Raw genomic sequence first — 20,775 nt, 5'->3', positions numbered from 1 at the left:
TTTATAATAAGTTAAATTAATAGTGGGCCGGGGCGGGGGCTGGGCATGGAAAAACCAAACCCTCCCCGCCTTGCCCAAAGCTGGGGTGGATCGGGTCAGAAGAAACGGATCGTTTCGGTTTTTGCCATCCCTAATAGGAGGAATGGGGTTAATTTTTCAGGAAGTCACCAAACTTTGACTTATTATCACTTCGGTCATCCAACTTCAAAATATATCAAAGTGGTCACTCAAATTCTAATTCTTATCACCGAGAAGTCACCCGTGGCTTTCCGACCCAAATTAGTCTACGTGGGCGCCGGAAAAACTGAGGTGGCTTTCTTAATCCACATCATCACGCTTACCTGGCCGCAAAAGATAAGATTAAGATACATGGCGAGAATATCAACACCTATCCCCTTTGTTCTTCTTCTTTTTTCTGCTTCTCCACATTGTTCTGCTTCTTCTTGTCGCCATTGTTCGCTTTTTTCTGCTTACTGCCCAGTTTTTAGAGAGGTTCAGCGAGGAGTGGAATGTCTTTAACAGTGATCAGAAGGAAGCAGAGGAAGGGTTTAGTCGCACACGATGTCTATCAACTGGGAGATCCGACAAGTCGGGGAGGAGCCGCCGGACTATTGTAAGGAAGCCCTAGCTTTACTTCTAGCTTCTTCCACCTTTTTGGTTTAATAGCATTGCATTCCTTTATAGATTATCACTTAGGGTTTGAAAACTTTTAGGGTTTTGACTTTTAGTGTGGATGCTGTACTAAATGTTGGTTTTATGGTTTGTTCCGTGTTGTCTAAGTGTTAAATTAGGAATTATTGTCGAAGGGGACACTAGGCAGACATAATATGCACAATATTCTCATAGTTCTCCTTCTTGTAGTCCCAGGTAGTGCATAACTTGAAAAAGTCACCCAAAAGTTATAAATGTCATTCCACTTGGTTGTTGTTTTATGCTTAATCTCCATGTGACACCAACTGCTTCTATGCATTCAACCGTGATTGTTTTTTATGATTAATCTTGTTCTAATGCAGATGAATTTCAGATTGTGTTGTCTGTATTATTCTTACATGCTGTTGTTTGTATTATAGTGGAATAAATAAGTGCAATATTATTGAAAACATGCTTGTATTACATTTAATTATATAACTTCAGTAGTATTTTTGCTTAGGTTCTTTTGTGTTTTTTATTTTGATGAGTTCACCTACAATATCAGAACTTTAAGAGGAATGGGGGTTAGTTTTAGGTGTTTGTGTTCCTAATTCTGATTATTGTTCTTACAGTTAGGTCATGACAGTTAAATATAAAACTTGTGTGCTTTATTTCTTTACCAACAGGAGAGATGTTCAACATTAAGATGCATTACAGAATGGGTGCAGAAAAGCTAGTTGGATTTGTGGATTATTGTTCTGCAGATCAAATTTCCAAAATTGAATTGTTGTCAATGTGTAAGAGTCTTATGTTAGATGTAGAATCTTGCACCATATGGTGGCTAGATGTAATCTAGGGAGGCATGGAATTACAACAAATTAAGAATGACACCGATGTACTAAATATGGCTAGGATAACAAAGTCAAATAAGGAGGTCAGTGTGTTGATTAGGAGTGGACATGCTGTTAGTGATCATGGTGGATCCAGTGGGTTTAATACAAAGGGCAATAGCATAGGATTGTCTATTGATGACAAAGAAGATGAAGAATCAGAGGAAACAGAAGATGTAGACGAAGAAGAAATTGATCTAGAAGATACACTTATTGGTATGGATGACAAAAGGAAAATGATGGAGAAGACAGTGATCTGCATGTTTCTAAGTATAGTTTTAGTGGTGAGTCTGAAGAACCTATGGAGGACATTGAAGCAATTCAAGATATGGTTGTGTGGATAATTTACCTCCAAAGAACACAGATTGGGTGCATATTGAGTCAGACTATGATGATTATGATGACTTGAATTCAGGCTCATTAATAGATGAAGATGAATTAGTATCAAGAAAGCCCAAATGCCCAGAGTTCAATGAAGAATGTGACATGAAAAATCCTCAATTCAGAATTGGAATGAAGTTTAGGGATTTCAAACAATTTAAAGAGGTTGTTAAGAACTATGGAATAAAGAATAGATATGTTATGGCTTTTAAGCCCAATTCCAAGAAAAGGTGTAAAGCAATATGTAAGAGGGGTTGTCCATTTTATTTATGGGCATCATCAACAATGAAGGATGGAAGTACAATCCAAATAAAATCAGGGAAATTGGAGCATGAGTGTTCAAAGGATCAACATAATAGGCATGTGAATGTGGATTGGATAGCAAGAAATTACTTGGAACAATTCAGAGTTGATCCCTCATGGAAGATATCTGGCATCATCCAGGTTGTGAAGACAAATCAAGAGGTTCAAATTAGTAGATTAAAGGCTTACAGGGCAAAGTCGATAACACTCAGGTAAATAACTCACATATTTTACGTATAGACATGGTGTTATGTATAATTTAATTTGTTATGTTTTTGAACCAAGCTGATAGATGGTGAAGAAGAAAAACAAATGAGGAGTCTATATGACTATAGACTGGAATTGATGAGGACACACCCTGGATCAAGTATAATTTTCAGATGTGATGAAGGTAAATTTCAGTGCATGTATGTCTACTTAGCTCCATTGAGGGAGGGATTTTTAGCAGGGTGCAAACAAATTATATCAGTGGATGGATGCTTCCTTAAAGGACTATATGGTGGACAACTCATTTCAGTAGTGGGGATAGATGCTAATGATTGCATCTATCCTGTTACCTGAGCCACAGTTGGTAAGGAGAACAAAGACAACTAGAAATGGTTCTTGGAACTCTTAGCAGAAGACCTAAATATAACAAATAGCTTCCACTAGGCCTTCATGAGTGATAGACAAAAGGTAATTGGCTGTGCTTGTTCGATTCCAATCTTTTCCTGTGCTATCTATGCTTTATTTCAATTACTTTTGCTCTGTTTAATTTGGTCTATGCTTAATTTTTCACATAAGATTTGATATAGTTTTCATCTTGTTCTGCTCTAATGTGTTCTGATTTTAATTTTTCATGTTCTGCATGATCTTGTTTTAATCTTGTTATGCCTATACTGTTCTTAAATAGAATTTTTCATGTTGAAGCATCCATCTTATTTTAATCTTGTTATGCCTATATTGTTCTTAAATATAATTTTTCATGTTCAGCATGATCTTGTTTTAATCTTGTTCAGTCTAAACTATTCTGATTTTAATTCCCCATGTTCAACAATATATCAATTTTAATCTTGTTCTGTTTAATATGTTCTGATTTTATTTTGTTTGAATAAAATATATTCTAACTTGTTTTGGAAGCTTGTATACAATATCTATCATGTTCTGATTTTATTTCAGTATGATTCCATATATTTTGACCTACTTTATTAGTGTTTAACACATGCTAATCATGTGTTTTATTTCAGTTACTTGGAATTACAATTGACAATCTTATTCTGTTTTCTATTTTTTTTTCTTCCTCTCTTCATCTGTTTGTAGTGGTTAGTGGCTGTATAAACTAAATTAAAAAAACTTAAGGTTTAATGCCAGCAATTGAAGAGTTATTTCCATATAGTGAGCACAGATATCGTGTAGGACACATCCACACTAATTTCAAAACAAATTATAGAGGAAAGGACTTAAAAGACCAACTGTGGAATTGTGCCAAAGCATCCAACATCCCTACATATGAGAGAGCCATGGAAAAGTTGAAGGAGATGTCTCTCAGTGCATTTGAGTACTTGAAAATAATAGACCCCCATCATTGGAGTAGGTCTCATTTCCAAACCAAATATAAGTGTGACATACTGCTTAATAATATGTGCGAATGCTTTAACAACCAAATTCTAGAGGCTAGGGTTAAAAGTATAGTCGCAATGAATGAGATTATCATGACCGCATTAATGGTTAGGATTCAGAAAAAAAGAGATGAGATTAAAAGATGCCAAATAGACCACTGCCCTAAGATCCTGAAAAATCTTGAAAAAAATCAAGCAACTCAGTTAGTCTTACAGTATAATTTGGTCTAGGGGGAGCTTGTATCAAGTTTTAGGGCCAAAAGGTCAATTTGTGGTAGACAAGGATGGGGCAACTTGTTCGTGAAGAAAGTGGGAGCTCTCAGGAATCCCTTGTAGTCATGCCTTCTCGGTCATATATTACAATAAAGAAAAACCAGAAAATTACATAGATGGATGCTACAAAGTCAAAACATTCTTAGACACCTATAGGCACACATTGAATCCCACACAGGACAAGAATTGTTGGCCAAAAATTAATCAAGGTCCAATGGTGCCACCTGACCCAATGCACAGGAAACATGGAAGGAAGACTTTGCTAAGAAAGAGGGAGCTAGGTAAGGAGAGCAATGGCTACACACATGGAAGAGCCACCAAAAAAGGAGTTACTATGAAGTGTAGTGTATGTGGTGCTAAAGGACATAACAAAAGGCATCACAAGGGAACTCATGTGAGTCTCGGTTATGTTTGTGGTCAATAAGTTAATGTTATTATTTTGTCTGGGCTTGCAGGTAATTATATATTTTCCATTTGTATGTTTTTTAGGGTAACGATGGAAACACAAGAGAGTAGGAACATCAAGAATAAGCTGAAGCAGCAAATCCTATGGAGGCAATTGATTCCCAAGTTTTGAATGCACATTTTGAAATGGTGAGATTTGTTCAGTATTATCAATTAAATATTATTGTGTTTCAATGTATTCAAGGCTTTTTTACTTCTTTATGTCAATTGAATGCAAAACCAGGTTGACAATTTAATTAGAGCCAATTGGCCAGAAGGAGAATTTGCACATGGGCAGAATGCTGGGGAATCACTATCATAGGTAATGACCTATTTCAGATTTGTGTTTCACATGTATTCAAGGTTTTTTTGGTTTTTACTTCTTTTATGTCAATTGAATGCCTTTTTTTAAAATTTTATTCAGGTTACTAATGAACTTGACCAAGCAATGGGGTCCCAAGTTGCATTAACTGGTGGGCATGGAAGGAAAAAACTGGCTCCAATTCGAAGTACTAGCAGAATTCCTGTCTTGAGGCATCAAGGAAGACATAAAGACAATGAAGACAGATCCGAAGAAGGAGATCTCATTAATAGGAAAAGGAATTGGGTTCCCCCAGGTGGTACCAGTAATGAAGTTGGTAAGCATACAAGGAAGTGACAACTATGCAGAATTTTGTTTTTAAGAAATTTTGTATTTTGTCATGTTTAGCTGCAGAATTTTATAAGCAATGAGATGCACTCATCTAAATGCAGTTATGCAGTTTTGTGATGCACTCAACTAAAACTGAAAACATACTTTATAAATGCAAATATCATTATGGAAAACAATGTAAATGCAGTTATATGAATGAAAATTAATCTATTTTGTGGGTTTTCATTCTGATTATTGTAATATTCCAATCCCCAGAATATGTGAAATTTATTATGGAATACATTGTAAATGCAGTTATGTAGTAAGTTAAGGAGTTTCAAGGGTTGGTTATGCATAAATTTAAACTACACATGTGAATGAAATTTACTACCATTGACAGTGTAAACTACACATGTGAATGAAAATTAATCTATTTTATGGATTTTTTCAATCAGTGTTATATTATGTAGAAATTTACATTATCTTTCAATCACTTGAAATTTACTACCATTGATAAGTAGTACTCACGGTCTTGGATGCTCAAATGACATGAACTGTGACATTCGAAAATAAATATTACAATCAACTCAAATAAATATAACAACCAAGAATATCACAATCCTGTATACTCACAATTACTGCCATTAATTAGTAATCATAATCAACCGCAAAAAATACAATCAACTCCATATTGACAATCAAATTTTGAAGACATCAGTCAACAAAAAAGAAAACTATTTTCCACTGGGTCCTAGGGCATGTCTCTTTATTAGAACAGAAAAAAAAGAAGCTTCAACACGTGGTGTTTCCTTTCCTCCCAATCACCATTACAGACAGTCCACACTAAAACTCTTGTAGACAATGGTGAGCAGAAGAAGGCGAACAATGGCAAGAAGAAGGAGATGAAGAATGCGGAGAATAAGAACCCAGAAGACGAAGAAGAAGGAAAAAGGGGAAAGATGTGATGTGGCAGTCAAGTGTCTAGTGAAATTCAAGAAATATTAATATAATGACGTGGATAGGCCACGTAAGCATGATGTTGTGAATTAAAAAAGCCACCTCAGTTTTTCCAGCAGCAACGTAGACTAATTTGGGCTGGAAAGCCACGGGTGATTGCCCGGTGATATGAATTAGAATTTGAGTGATCACTTTGATATGTTTTGAAGTTGGATGACCGAAGTGATAATAAGTCAAAATTTGGTGACTTCCTGAAAAATTAACCCAGCATAACACTATATAATTAAAAAAAAACTTCTCAATTGCATTTCAACACATTTTTTCTTATAAAATTATTAAAATAATTTATTTCCAGTTTTTTTTAACCAATTTCTTTTAAAAAACCTATTATTGCTATTAATTTTTTTTTAAAACCCTTCCATTTTTAAAGGGTGTTTTTTTCATTCTCACTTATAACTATAATTTTGTTTCTTATATGCACATAAATATTTCACAATTAAATTAACTATATTTATTATTTTATACATTATCAATAGATTAGTCCATTATTATTATTTTATAATTTTTGTATTTTATTTGTAATTTTTAATTTAAATAACTTGCTATAGTTAAAAAAATGTATTGAAGTAAAAATAGAAAATACATTTATTATTTTTCTTACATTACATATTTCTACTCACTATTTTATACATTATCAATAGATTAGTCCATTATTATTATTTTATAATTTTTGTATTTTATTTGTAATTTTTAATTTAAATAACTTGCTTATAGTTAAAAAAAATGTATTGAAGTGAAAATAGAAAATACATCTATTATTTTTCTTACATTACATATTTCTACTCACTATTTGTGCAAGAAATTCTATAATGATCATATAATCTACATAAAAAGCATAGATTATACTTATTAAGATTAGGGTTTCTATTGATGTGCATACATTTGCATTTGATTTTTGGTCTTCAACTGTGCATCACTATACAAGTATAGGTTGTGAAAAACTAGAATTTGGTAGTTTTAAGCTATAAGAAAATTATTTAAATAAAAAATCACAAATAAAATACAAAAATTATTAAATAATAATAATAATAATGAAGTAATCTATTTATAATGTATAAATAATAAAAATTGTTAATTTGATTTTAAAATATTTTATGAGTGCATAAGAAACAAAATTATGGTTGGAAAACAACAACAACAATAACAATAATAATAATAATAATAATAATAATAATAATAATAATAATAATAATAATAAGCTTAAAAATGAAAGGGTTTTATTTTAAAATAATAAAATTTATAAAAACAATAATTAGTTTTTTTAAAAAAAAAATTGGGTTAAAAAACAACAAATAAATTCGTTAATAATTATAGAAGAAAGAATGGGTTAAATTATAAAAAGACAGTTTTTTTTTTTAATTTTAAAATGCATAGTCAGTACGGGTAGGGATGACAATGGGGCGGGGCGGGGCACGCCTCTACCATCTCCGCTCCGGATGGCAATAGAGCGGGGCAGGGCGGGACACTCCCTTATCATCCCCGCCCTGTCCATTTTTTTAATTCATAAATTGCCCACCCCACCCTTTTCTGCTGAGCTCATAGTTACAAATAAGTAACTAAAATTCCTAAAAACATATTTAGAATAGGTTTTTTTTTTATAAGACATATACTTATAAAAACAAGCTCATAAGAAATTTATTGAAATTTTAAAAAAAATTTCATTTACCCTACAATATATAATATTTATAATAATTTAAATTAATAGCGGGGGCATGGTGGGGTGGGGCATGAAAAAACCACTCGGGCCGGTTTAGTTTTTACCATCTCTAAGCAAGGTTGCTGACCAGGCATTGATTTGATGGTTCTATCGCCATTAAAATACCTTAAGGCTATTTAGACAGTTAAATTAAAAAAATAAGATTTTTTTGGAAAAAAAAATCTATTATTATTATTAATAAGAAATGCTGCTCAGTTATTTTAAACAGAAACATAAATAGTAAAAAAAACTAATATATTAAATATCAAAAACAAATATTAAACAAAAACATTACATTTTAAATAAATATTTATGTATTTACACATAAATAATGTTGACTAAAAAATATACTTAATAAACGAGAAGTGCATTTTGTAAGAGGGGCAAATTTAGATTTTTTAAACTAAAAAAAAAAACTGCAGTGGAAATTAAAATGTCAAAGGACTAGAGAGGATATTTCAAAAGTTGCAATGAATAATAAATAATTTTTCTTTAATATTATTATTATTATAATACAAATATTATTATTATTATTATTATTATAATGATATGATAAGATGTATTAGGAAAAAGTCCAAGTCATACACGGCTTTGTCCGCCATTATATAATCTCATCCATTTCGTTCGAGAAGGCGACCACGTCAATCATGTACTACTCCTTTTTAGCCTTTTTAATCTTTTCATTATTTATAATTATTTACTGGTATTTAAACCAAAGCACTAATATGATAGAAAAAAAGCAGGAAAGGTCATAGTCCGAGGAAAGTACTGAAATCAAAAGGAGAAAATAAAAAATAAAAAGGTCTCATGTGGGCCGGCTAGTTGTTGAGTTTAGATACCATTTTCAAACTATAATTCCTCAATATTTTACAATTCACCCCCTGTAATATACAAATATGATAGGCTTTGGTTTTCGAAGTAATATAATATTAATTAAAAAATAAATATTTTGTAATTAACTTAATATCAGTCTAATAATTTTCAATGTTTATTAATAATATCTCATTTCTATTTAAATTTTTGTTAGATAAAATTTGAGGAAAAAAATATTTTTATTCTAATTTATTCTAATAACGATACTTTGTTGATAAGATGTGATTAAATTGAAACAAACCATATAGTAAATGCAACAAACTTTAAAAAAATACTTAAAAAAACTATTTCACTTAAATAGTCTGATACATAATTTATGATATGATAAGGGGACAGTAATATAGATTTTGCTCATCAAATATATTTTTGAAATAAATCAAAATAAAAAAGTCCATAACCACAAAATTTGACTTTGTGGGTTGGTTTGCAATATAATAAAACCATTGTAGAAATAATATTAAAAAACACAAGGGGTTATATGTCAAAAAAAGGAAACAAGTCTTCATTTTGCGTCCTCTTTTGACTATTTTCATAAATCAACCCGCCACACGCAACTTCTCTCGTCTTGACAAACTCTCCAAACCTTTTTATATAAATAAATAATATTAAAAAAAATATATAAAAAAATATAAAAAATAAATATTGGAGCTATATATATATATATACTTGATAATAATATTCGCAGGATCCCAAAGAAAGGAGCAGGAGGGGGAGGAGAAGCATGGCGGTGAGGTTACCGGTGGGATGGGCGGTGACTTTAATCCTAATTCTTGGTGTCGTGATGTCGGTGAGGGGCTCAGGGTTTGGGTTCCCGAGAGCTCTAACGTTGGAGCGTGGATTGCCTACTGGGATGCCACTGGAGGCGCTCCGGGCGCACGATAGGGCGAGGCATGGCCGGGTTCTTCTCGCGAACAGCGACGGCGTCGTTGATTTTCCTGTCCAAGGCTCGGGCGATCCGTTTACTGTCGGGTATTTGTTTTTCCTTTTTTTTGGTTTGATTTTGTTTTGTATTTTTTTTTTTTGTTAAGTTTTGAGTTTTTGTGAGTTTAGTTCTGTGATTTTCTAGCTGAGAAGATTTTTGTATTGATATAATTTTCTTTTTTTCCATGTGAACTAGAATAATATAGTGTTTTTGAAGTGTTGAGTTTTGTTTTGTTTTGTTTCTTTTCGTGTTTACTTTGTAGACTTTCTCGAATTTTTGTTTGCGTTTTGATAGTTTGGTGTTGTTTATGAAAAATTTGGAATTTTTATTGGTTTGGTCATGTGGTTTTGCGGAAGTGAAGATCTTTTTTTCATTGATGTAGTTTGTTTTTTATTTTTATGTGAACTGAGATGACCAAATTTTTTAAGCCTTGAGTTCCGTTTTGAAGATGGTTCTTATTTAGGCTGTTACTTGTAAGCTGTTCTTATTTAGGCAGACGTTTATTTGCTTTTGTCGATTCTGTTATATTATGTCTGAAATTTTTTTGCATTTTTGTGGATTCAGTCCTGTGATTCTTTGAAGAAGAGAAGATGTTATTTATGTAGTTTGTTTTTTTTAATTGTATTTAACCTCAGATGATCTTGTTTTTTAATGGTTAGCTTTGTTTTTGACATAATGATGCTTAATTGGTGTGTAAATTTTTTTTTCTTTTTTCTTTTTAATCATTTGGAGCTCCTCTTATTTATGAAAATGTTTATTTGCTTTTAGTTTTATGTTATGCCTGCAAGAAAATTTACATTTTTATTCCATATTAAAACTAAAGTCATCAAGTCTTCTGAAATTATAATCTGCTTTATATGTTTTGGACTTCATGTCTTTTACTTCAAAGAGAACGAAATTAATTGCTTTATAAAACTTTTTTTGATTTCTAGCCTTTACGTAATCTCCTTCAAATATTTTTGGAGTTAGATCTTTTGCTTCAAAGTGGATGAAGTTGATTGCTAAATAAAACTGATTTTGATTTCAAGGCTTTACATAACGTGCTTTAAATTTTCTTGGACATGAGAGCTTTTGTTTTGAAGAGGATGAAATTAGTTGTTGGATTAAACTTATTTTGATTTTTAGGTTTTACATAATATGCTTTAAATTTTTTTGGACTTGAGAGCTTTTGCTTTGAAGAGGATGAAATTAATAGCTATAATAAACTTTTTTTTATTTCTACGCTTTAGTTAATCTGCTTTATTTATTTTTTTTGGGAATTGAGAGCTTTTGTTTTGAAAAGGATGAAACTAGTTGTGATATAAAAAACTTATTTTGATTTCTAGGCTCTACTTTACTCGAGTGAAATTGGGGAGCCCTGCAAAGGAGTTTTATGTACAAATTGATACTGGTAGTGATATTTTGTGGGTGACATGTGCTTCTTGTAATGGATGCCCTACCACAAGTGGACTCAATGTGAGTTTTCTGTTTCTGGATTTAATCTGTAATTCTGTAATTACTGGTTCTAAACACTGTTATATATATATATATAGATGTAGATATATTACTTTGCTGGAGGTTCTTTTTTTTAAAAAAAAAAAAATTCTGGCATTTTTTTTGAAGATCCCACTGGAATTCTTTGACCCCAAGAATTCATCCACTGCATCATCAATCACTTGCACAGATGACAAGTGCACCTCTGCAATTAGCACTGGAGAGGCAACCTGCCAAACTGGTTCTTCGGGCACTTTCTGTGGTTACTCCTTTCAGTATGGTGATGGTAGTGGAACATCGGGATACTATGTTTCTGACACAATCTATTTTAGCAAAGCTACCGGAGGCGAGCAGACTACGAATTCTTCAGCAACAATTACTTTTGGGTAAAATTTTTAAGGAAAATCTCAATGAGCAGAGTTATTATGGTCTGTTATTTTCATGCCATTGCTGATTTATTTGAAATTTATCGCTTAGACATGCACATATACATATAGTTGGAGAATCATTCCAGAAAAAGCTATATGCCCACATGTTTACGTAGTATTGCATAGAAATGGAACCTGTGGTATGAGAAACTTACCAGGTTTGTTTATTTGGAGTTATAGTTTTGACCTATGCTTAATAAAGAAAATAATGAAAATCACAGACAATTAAAGCTTGTAAATATTGGAGTAACTAAAATAATCAGCATTGGTTAATTTGATAAATATAGATATGAATATATATAAGTTTGGATCTCTTATATTAGAAACTTATGTTTTTTTTATTAAATTGAGCTCACATAGTATGTTTGGTTTACATCTAAGATGGTATTAAAACTCGGTCTGTTTAGTTTGTTTACAATGTATCAAAGGGGTGTAGTAGAGTAACTAATAGTCCCACATTAGTTAATTTGATAAATATGGATTTAAGCATATAAGTTAAGATTTTTGGATTGAATATGGGGTGCATAATATATGTGGTTTGAATTTAATATTAATTGCAAATATTTCCGATTTTAAAAAAATCCTATGTATTCTAGACCTTTTACCAAAGAGATGCATTGGCATGTACTTGACATATGGTGATATTGCTTTTGAAATGCAAGCTTTTAATCTTATTTTATTTCATATAATTATATTATTTGCAAACAACCTAATGTACATAATGTCAATGAGGACCATGTTTTCAATTACAATTAACCTTTGGTTAGGGATGGATTTGAATCAGATGTAGCAATTTACAATCTGGAGACCTGACCAAGTCAGATAGAGCAGTCGATGGGATATTTGGGTTTGGACAGCAAGCCTTATCTGTCATTTCACAGTTATCTTCTCAAGGTGTGGCTCCAAATGTATTTTCTCATTGCTTGAGAGGGTCAGACAATGGTGGGGGCATATTGGTACTTGGAGAGATTGTAGAACCGGGTATTGTCTATACCCCGATGGTTCCGTCACAGTAAGTCCCAGTTGATTTAATTGTTACTGACTGCAGTTATTCTTTGCATTTTTCATAAATTGCTAATGGGCCTTGTTGAACTCTATATTTTACTATTTGTTGTAATGTATATTACTTCTCCCTCAATAATAATTCACTTGAATTTGGTTTCATATGAATTGTATTCTTTCCAAGAAAGCTGTTAATTTTCTTTTAATTTGGCTTTTAACCTTTGACGCATCTTAAAATCACACAGTTGAAATTCTTGCTTATTTAGTAAAAAGTGCAAAATATTTCAAACTAGGAGAATTTAGATTCATTAACAATGTGGATGTATGAAGGTTCATAATCTTTATATTATTTACCATTTACCACATTATATGCAGGAGGTCTTGTCATTTAGGGCTGTTCAAAAAAACCGTTTAAATTGTAAACCGGACCGGACCGGTTTTTTTTGAACCGCCAGTCAGGTTCTAACCGGTTTTATCATTAACCGGTCTGGTCCGGTTTTGGAACCGGTTCCAGACCGGTCCGGTCCGGTTCCAGTTTTCGGAATCGCGGTCCAAACCGGACCGGACCGGTTTATTTATAAATATGTAAATATGGTTTCACGTTTTAGGGTTTATTAAAAAATTGATTTGATCTCTCGTGTGAAGAGATCAAACATGACAAATGCGAGGATATATAGATAAGTAATGTATATTAATTAATTTAATTTTAATTCATAAAAACCGGGACCGAACCGGACCGGCCCAAAACGGTCTAAACCGGACTGGACCAGATCAGTCCAAAACGGTTTGAACCGGTCCAGGTTTCCCTGTTATTTGGTCCGGTCCGGTCCGGTTCTTGACCGGTCCGGTCCGGTTTTGGACCGTGCACAGCCCTATTGTCAATTACCAAAACTTGCCACTGATTCTATTAATAATCAAACAATGGGTTCCTGGCACTGAAAAGATGCAATTTCCATCAGAGAACTGCCTTATATCACGACGAATTCTGTCGTATCTCCATCTTTTTGTCTCTTCTTGTCGTGTCTCCATCTTTATGTCTCATCTAGAGTAGGTTGCCTTTAACCCCATCATCCTTATTTATGACAAAAATGAATGATTTACTACAGTTTGACTTCCACTTGTCGTTTCCTCGATTATGTAGTTCTGTATAGTGACTATGGAGATCAGATTCGCCTTTTTTCATTTTGATGTTTTCTTTTCTCTCTTTCATTCTTGCTACTTACAGTAAAAGTGTTAAAAAGTTACTAATTGATATCATTCACCAACATATTGCAATCCATGGTAGTGTGTCACTCATTCTCGTTAATGATTTTTCATGTTGGAAAGTCCATGATTTTTCTGAAAAATTAGTTTTATTATAGTCATAGATCAGAAATCACATATTTTTAAAGATCTTTCACTTCTATACTGATGGCAGGAACATGTATCTATAAAGAAGTTGCGCTCAAATCCTAAGTTATACAGCATTATACATGATTTTTATGAAAATGAAAATGACTACACTTTGGACAGGACTTTAACTATGAATTAAACAATTCAGAAATTCTTGCTTATACAGTAGCTATGTTATTGTCATGGACCATTTATTCTATTTCTTACGATAAGTATTTTTGACAGTAGATTGATTAAGTGAGTTATATCATAATTTTGGATTCTTGCAGTGACTATTTACACAACCCAAATAGTGACTATATGTTTGTTAATGTCAAAATCTGATCTTAACTATCAATTACTTGTAGTCGTAGGCATTATTATTTAGAAAGCTCTGTGAAAGGGCAAAATGTGAAATAACTTCTTGTTCCTTTTAAACTCAGTATGGTGAATATCTGATTACTCTGGAGATAATTACATTTTGCCGTGTTTTCCCCCTATATTGCAAATTATTATGCTTAAATTTTTCCCCTGGATGTGAGCTCGAATTTACTTCAAACATATATCGTTTTGCCTTGAGTGATTTATTTGCTTTAAATTTTAGGCCACACTACAACGTAAATCTCACAAGTATTGCAGTCAATGGGAAAACAGTGCCTATTGATTCATCGGTATATCTAACAACAACTAAGCAAGGAACCATTATTGATTCTGGAACCACGTTAACCTACCTGGCAGATCAAGCTTATGACCCTTTTGTTAATGCAGTAAGTAAAAGCTCATAAATTGTTCTAGTTTATATGTCTTACTTGTCAATGTACCCTTTTTTTTTTTTTTATGTTCTGGAAGAACTGTTTTCCCCTTTAAAATAAGTGATAAATTGGTCTCTGAATACCCCCAAAATTTGGTGGCTACTGAAGTGCTGCATTCAGATTCAGTAGCTTGAGATATTATGCAGAAACCATTTGTTGATTCATAACAAATTGTGGGTTTGAAAATTGCCGTAATACTTGTTTTGAATGGGAAAGAGCTTATCCATCTTAGTTTTTTTTTTCTTTGTAAGCTTTCATTACTTTACAATCATTTGCTTTACATTTGATTGTGGACCTCTCTTGTTTTACAGGTGTATCTACTTGAACCTTTTTAACTAGGCTGGTATATTGCCATCATTTCAAACCACAATTGACCTAGCTTCTAAATATGTTTTCCTTGTTTTACTTTCATCCACTACAAATCCTTCAATCCAATCTTTCATATCTTGATTTTCTGATTGTGTTTCTGTTAGGACCGCCTCATAAAGATTTGTACCAGATGCAAATTAAAAATTTTTTAAAAAAAAGGGAAAGAGTCAATCAGGAATTAAAAAAGTCAGTTAGGGGTATATTAGTAATTTAGTTTTTTAGGGTTAAGTATAAATAGGAGGTTAAGGAGTCCGATGGAGGTCATGCCATGTTTTGCACTTTTTTGTTCTTAGGATTAGGTAGGAATTCGAGAGGTTGGCCTGCCTTTCGAATTATAGACTGAGCTTGGGCGTTCTTTGTTATAATTATCAATAAATTTTCAATTGTTTTCTTTGATTCCTATCAGTTTCTTAACATTTTCTGTTTGCAGATAAATAATGCTATTTCCTCATCAGTAAATTCTATGGTTGTTAAAGGAAATCAGTGCTATGTTACTGCTGGCAGGTTCTACTTCTGAACTCCTGTGCAAACAAAATTTGCTTTAAGACATTATTTACTAAACTATGCTGCCTTTGAAGTAATTATTTGATATTTTGGCTTTCTGACATGAGTTAGTAAATAACAGCCCTGAAGATACATTTCCTACCGTAACACTATATTTTGATGGTGGGGCATCCATGATTCTGAAGCCTCAGGACTACCTTCTTCAACAGAATCAAATTGTAAGTTCTAACTGCTTCAAAGCCATGATGCTTCATATCAGTGTTTGAAATCCCATGTCTAGCCAAATTATTTATAATCTGTATTTTGTGCACTACAGAATATGTTATATTTCAAATTAAATATAAATATTCTTAATCATGCAAATCTTATAACCATATTATTGCTTATTATCATTCATTTATATATCATGCAGCAAGATACAAGAGCTGTTCACTGAGCCTTTTCTGACAATTTCTGATCAGTCCTTATGGTTATTTTGATGTGTTCATTTATTTGCTTGCATCTCATTTTTCTGCCATAGACTTCTAATTGAATGTTTTGTTCCCTACCTGTAGAATAATGCCGTCATATGGTGCATTGGCTGGCAAAAGAATACTGGTCAGGGCATAACAATTTTAGGAGGTTTGTGAAACAAATTCCTTTTTGATACTTTCTGCAATTATAAACTGCTACCAAATTAATAGCAAATGCAGTGCTCTAATGTATTTAAATTAAAAATATTTTTCTCTGTAGTTTAAAACCTTTATTCTTTTAGTTCTATTTATGATAAAATATGCTTTATCATAACCTACCATCGTGGCGCATCATTATTTGTACTTCATGTTTTAGACATTATATCCCTTCGAAAACTCATGTTTGACTGCTGTACCTTTCTCCTTACCAAGTACTTCGTAGTTGATACCATTTTAACTCAAATAATAACCTTGTTTGGTGGCACTTAACTTGTTTTGCAGTTAATTATAGTTATTGTAACTCCTTGTATTTTATAGTTTAGTTGGATCTGAGAGGAAGAACTCATGTAACTCACATTAATGATATTCATCTCACTTGCTATAACTTGAATTATACCCCAAGGTTATATTTGGTCGTGTGTAATATTTTGGATAATGTGGGTTATTCCGAGTTGTACAATGAAATCACAATTAGTTGGAGTAACCGTATTAAATTTTTTTTAAATAATTTACTAATATAATCACTAACATGTATTTAAATAACTTTTATTGAGCTTGAACCCAAAAGGCATTTTGTTTAATTAATATTAATTAAGTTAAAGCTTATAGTAACTTGGGATTAAGTTGGGGTGTAACTTTTCCTGACATTGTAAATTCAAATTATTCCAACTTATTCTAACTACAGCCAAACATAATCCAAATGATTTTCTAGTAACTCAAATTAATTTATTTTGTTTAGACTTATTTCTTATTTCATCTTATATTATTTATTAAAATATAGTAATTTCTTCTAAATCAGATATTCATAGTTATGTTTAACCAAGTTTTAATTAATTTGATATAAAATAATTATTAATTGATTAAAAATGTGTGCAATTTAAAATTAACAATGAAACATAAAAGTATTAAGTAAAATATATTCCTTTAAATTTGTAGCAAATTATTTGTGCATTATAGTAATAACAAGATTCACTAAAAAAATTGACAGTATTGTGTAGTTTCATATTGATTGTTGTTGTCTCCCGGCCTCTTCCACATTCATGAAATATTGTGTTTCGTTGATAATGAAACATATAAGATACTTCACATGTTTCAACTAACTACTCTAGTCGAAGCTAGTTGTGGCAATAGACAAGTTGACTTGCTGGCTGCTCTTGAGTTTTGATTAATTTAAACTCAAGGTTAGCTCAATCTTAAGTGTGCAAAGGCCGATGGTTGTGTCATTTGAGTTTTGCTTGATTATGCTCTGAGTTTTGGAGTTTATATGTATTATATAGATAGTGTCTACTGTTCAGTGTTAATAGTTAATACTTCAGTTACTGCTGAAACCATTTTGAATTCTCTTGAAACCCATGTTTAAAGGGTCCAAGCTGAGCCATGCTAGCTTGGGCTTTGCTTATATGGTCTTTGGATTGAGATTGATTTGTGCTTGAACTAGCTGAGCTTGTGTGGTTTTGCTCAAGCATGTACTGGATCAAAACTTACTCCAGATAAAGTTCAAGCTAGTCTTGCTTGCTGTAGCTTGATTTTTTTTTTCTGTTAAGTGATAGGGAATATTTATGCCTTATCACTTTTAGGTGTTTGCTCTATTTTATTATAGAAAGCTAAGTATGTCATTTGTTGTTATATTGGTAATACTAATCCTCTTTGTTTTTTTTCCTTCTATCTATTGCTAGATTTAGAAACTTAAAAAAAATGGTTGTATAATTGCAACAGAAGCCACTGCATTTCACAAAATGAACTAGGAGCATAGGATTAGCTCTGCCATCCTTCTATACTGTACTAGTGGAAACACCTAATAGGTTATAAGGAAAAAGTATCCCTAGATGATTTACATTATAGCGCTTCAACATTTAACAACTAATAGTTACAACAAAACGTATCTTACTTGGAGGAACTAGCAGAGATATTAGACAGGAAGTACTTTCCTTTGTTATTTTGAGCGCATAGCTTATCTTTCAATAGTTGAATCTCTTGTGCAACTTTTTATTTGTCTGTCTTTCTTGGAAAGGTATAGTTGTCAACGCATATATTTACAAAATTCCTTCGATTTGGAAATCTTCATATTTCATTCTTCGAACTAATGTAAGAGGAACCTGTAAATTTTTTTGTGGGAACCAAATGAATATGTGAAATACTAAATGGAATGGTTGACTTTTGTAGTTATTTATGTGCGCATGTGTATATGAAGGCATGCATAAACATATGTTCTCCATCCCCTTTCTCTGTTTTCAAAGGTTTGAACTAAATCCTATATAGCAGTGCACATATGTACTCAAATATCTGTCCATATCTCTACATTTAGACATGGCACTCTATGGAGCAATCCTATAAGATTTTCTATGATGTGTTTTCGTAATACATAAAGATCAGTTATTTGCAACTTGCCCATGCCTTAAGATGCATGCAGAGTGAGCCATTGTTTCCAATAGGCAAAATAGCAGCAGTTTGTCCAAGTCTCCTCATTGATGCGTTGATACATGAGATTTGATGGTTATAGCTGAGCTGAACTCCATCTCATTGCTATTGGAAGCTGCTTTCATGTTAACAGATGACATAATATATACTAGCGATAATTCAAATTAAAAACAAAATTGGTCACCTTGATAAAATTTATAGCTCATATTAAGATGTAGACTTTTTTTCTGTACAAGTTTCGTTTTCATCATAGAGGATGTCTAATCTATTTGACTTATCTTAACGCTAATTTGTTGCTACTAAATTGTGTTAAAAGAATTACAACCAATATTTGGATATTATTGTCAAAACCGTCAGAAAAAGCAAATTAAGATAAAATGTTGCATTGCAAATTGTAAAATGTATATGAAATCAGATGTGCCGTGCTATGCAAGAGGTTAATAAGATTATGTTATTTATGTGAGGCAGATATTTCAATGATGTTGAGAATTTGCTAATGCATCTGTCTTCTTTGCAGACCTCGTTCTGAAGGACAAGATTTTTGTTTACGATATAGCTAATCAGCGCATAGGCTGGAAAAACTATGACTGTAAGTAGCAGCACTAAGAACCTTCATTTTACTCCATCTTATATTTTTGACATGCTGAACTCAATGCGTGTGTGTGCAGGTTCTTTGTCGGTTAACGTTAGTACAACGTCGGGCAAGAATGAGTATGTGAACACTGCACAACCTAGTCAGAATAGCTCACCGCAAACTCTGCATTTCAATTTGCTGACCACTTGCATTGCAGTTTTGCTTGCACATATTTTTGCATACGCTCACAGATGCTGCTAACATATACAGACATGCAGTCACAGAAGCCAATTTAATTCCATTCGTTCGTTGTTTATAATTAGAAACACTTGTGGTTGATGCAGCGTCATAAATCAACATGCATGTAAATTAAATAAATTTTTTATTTTTTAATGATATATACGTTGTGCGGTATTTTCTCTGTTTGTAATTTCCGGATGCATATTTTTCTTAGAAGGATGTCAGATGCACAGAAGGATAATAATGCCTTTGACTTTGATTAATTCACTGCAAATTCAACCTCATTGGTTACCGCATGATGAATCATCATTCCTTCCAAAATCTTATGCGAAGTGCATTAGTGTAGTTTTGGATATAGATTAACCCATCAGAATAGTATCTGTGGCATCATGGGGCAACAAAGTCTCTTTGAATATTACAATATTATTGTGAGGTGATAATGTATTTAATGTAGTGGATATTTACCAAAAACAGTGGTCTTATCAAAGTCGTAAGACCATGCACAGGGCTTGATGTTTGTCCAGTGTTTGAAAGTCTAGGAAGCCAGTAACCGAATGACAAAGGTGGCCAGCGATTGAAGCCTGTAGCGAAATTTTGTGCTGGGACAAAAAGCTTTACCGTTCCTTAGGATTCGCTTGTTTTTTAAAGTGTTATTAGGAAAAAAAATGTTTTACTTACCATTTTCACACCTTAAAAAACATTGTAATTGATTGTTACCATTTTTTTTTTACTTGCGTTCATTATTTTTTCTGTATGCAATTTATTTACCTATTTATTTATTTATTTATTTATTTTTAACAATAGTCACACACTTATCTCGGGAACAATGAAAGTCGGTCATGTATACCTTAAAAATTTACAGAAATTATATTGAGAGGATTTGGCACCTCATTACGGAAATGTTGGTTTCTTTGGATACAATTGATAAGTATAGATTTACCAAATAACCCATAAATCTATCATTACCTAGTATATTTTCATTGGCGACCCACCATGATAATCATGAAAACCCAGATCATTTGATATTGATAAATAATCATTGAAAAACGAAGCAAAAGAAAGATAACCAACATTTACATCGATTTAAGTGTCCGTATAGCTTTTTCTAGAAGATGACAAACATTATTGTGTTTGGTGGAATCTTGTTTAACAAAACCAATCAGATTTATACTTATAGGTTTAACAAATCCACTTAATTTCTTAATAAATTACACGTAATCAGGGATACCAAACTTTTATTTATTTAGTTTTTCTT

The 20,775-nt window shown here is 32.3% G+C and overlaps 2 protein-coding genes across 2 annotated transcripts; both read left to right on the top strand.

Annotated features, from left to right (window-relative positions):
• The first annotated feature begins 1,534 nt into the window (after nt 1–1,534).
• Nucleotides 1,535–2,765, top strand: LOC120267311. Its single transcript, XM_039274970.1, has 3 exons — nt 1,535–1,736; nt 1,936–2,416; nt 2,585–2,765. The coding sequence occupies exons 1-3, from the start codon at nt 1,535–1,537 to the stop codon at nt 2,763–2,765; spliced, it is 864 nt and encodes a 287-aa protein (XP_039130904.1).
• Nucleotides 2,766–9,425: 6,660 nt separating this feature from the next.
• On the top strand, nt 9,426–19,694 carry LOC120267410 (aspartic proteinase 39). The gene is made up of 10 exons (XM_039275049.1): nt 9,426–9,705; nt 10,984–11,113; nt 11,261–11,517; nt 12,344–12,571; nt 14,537–14,699; nt 15,544–15,617; nt 15,739–15,835; nt 16,172–16,238; nt 19,224–19,295; nt 19,375–19,694. The coding sequence occupies exons 1-10, from the start codon at nt 9,458–9,460 to the stop codon at nt 19,539–19,541; spliced, it is 1,503 nt and encodes a 500-aa protein (XP_039130983.1). The 5' UTR covers nt 9,426–9,457; the 3' UTR covers nt 19,542–19,694.
• The last annotated feature ends 1,081 nt before the right edge of the window (nt 19,695–20,775 follow it).

Source organism: Dioscorea cayenensis, chromosome 8, assembly GCF_009730915.1.
Source record: "Dioscorea cayenensis subsp. rotundata cultivar TDr96_F1 chromosome 8, TDr96_F1_v2_PseudoChromosome.rev07_lg8_w22 25.fasta, whole genome shotgun sequence".
NCBI lineage: Eukaryota > Viridiplantae > Streptophyta > Magnoliopsida > Dioscoreales > Dioscoreaceae > Dioscorea > Dioscorea cayenensis.
The sequence above is the reverse complement of the archived record's forward strand: the minus strand, read 5'-3'. Positions and strand labels throughout refer to the sequence as shown.

What these genes read in the sequence shown, in the direction of transcription:
- LOC120267410 (XM_039275049.1), top strand. Translation starts at nt 9,458, where the DNA reads ATGGCGGTGAGGTTACCGGTGGGATGGGCGGTGACTTTAATCCTAATT. An exon ending in CTACCACAAGTGGACTCAAT is followed by an intron (nt 11,114 to 11,260) that starts GTGAGTTTTCTG and finishes TTTTTTTTGAAG; the next exon opens with ATCCCACTGGAATTCTTTGA. An exon ending in TTCTTCAACAGAATCAAATT is followed by an intron (nt 15,836 to 16,171) that starts GTAAGTTCTAAC and finishes CCCTACCTGTAG; the next exon opens with AATAATGCCGTCATATGGTG.
- LOC120267311 (XM_039274970.1), top strand. Translation starts at nt 1,535, where the DNA reads ATGGCTAGGATAACAAAGTCAAATAAGGAGGTCAGTGTGTTGATTAGG. An exon ending in TCTAGAAGATACACTTATTG is followed by an intron (nt 1,737 to 1,935) that starts GTATGGATGACA and finishes ACTTGAATTCAG; the next exon opens with GCTCATTAATAGATGAAGAT. An exon ending in GCAAAGTCGATAACACTCAG is followed by an intron (nt 2,417 to 2,584) that starts GTAAATAACTCA and finishes TATAATTTTCAG; the next exon opens with ATGTGATGAAGGTAAATTTC.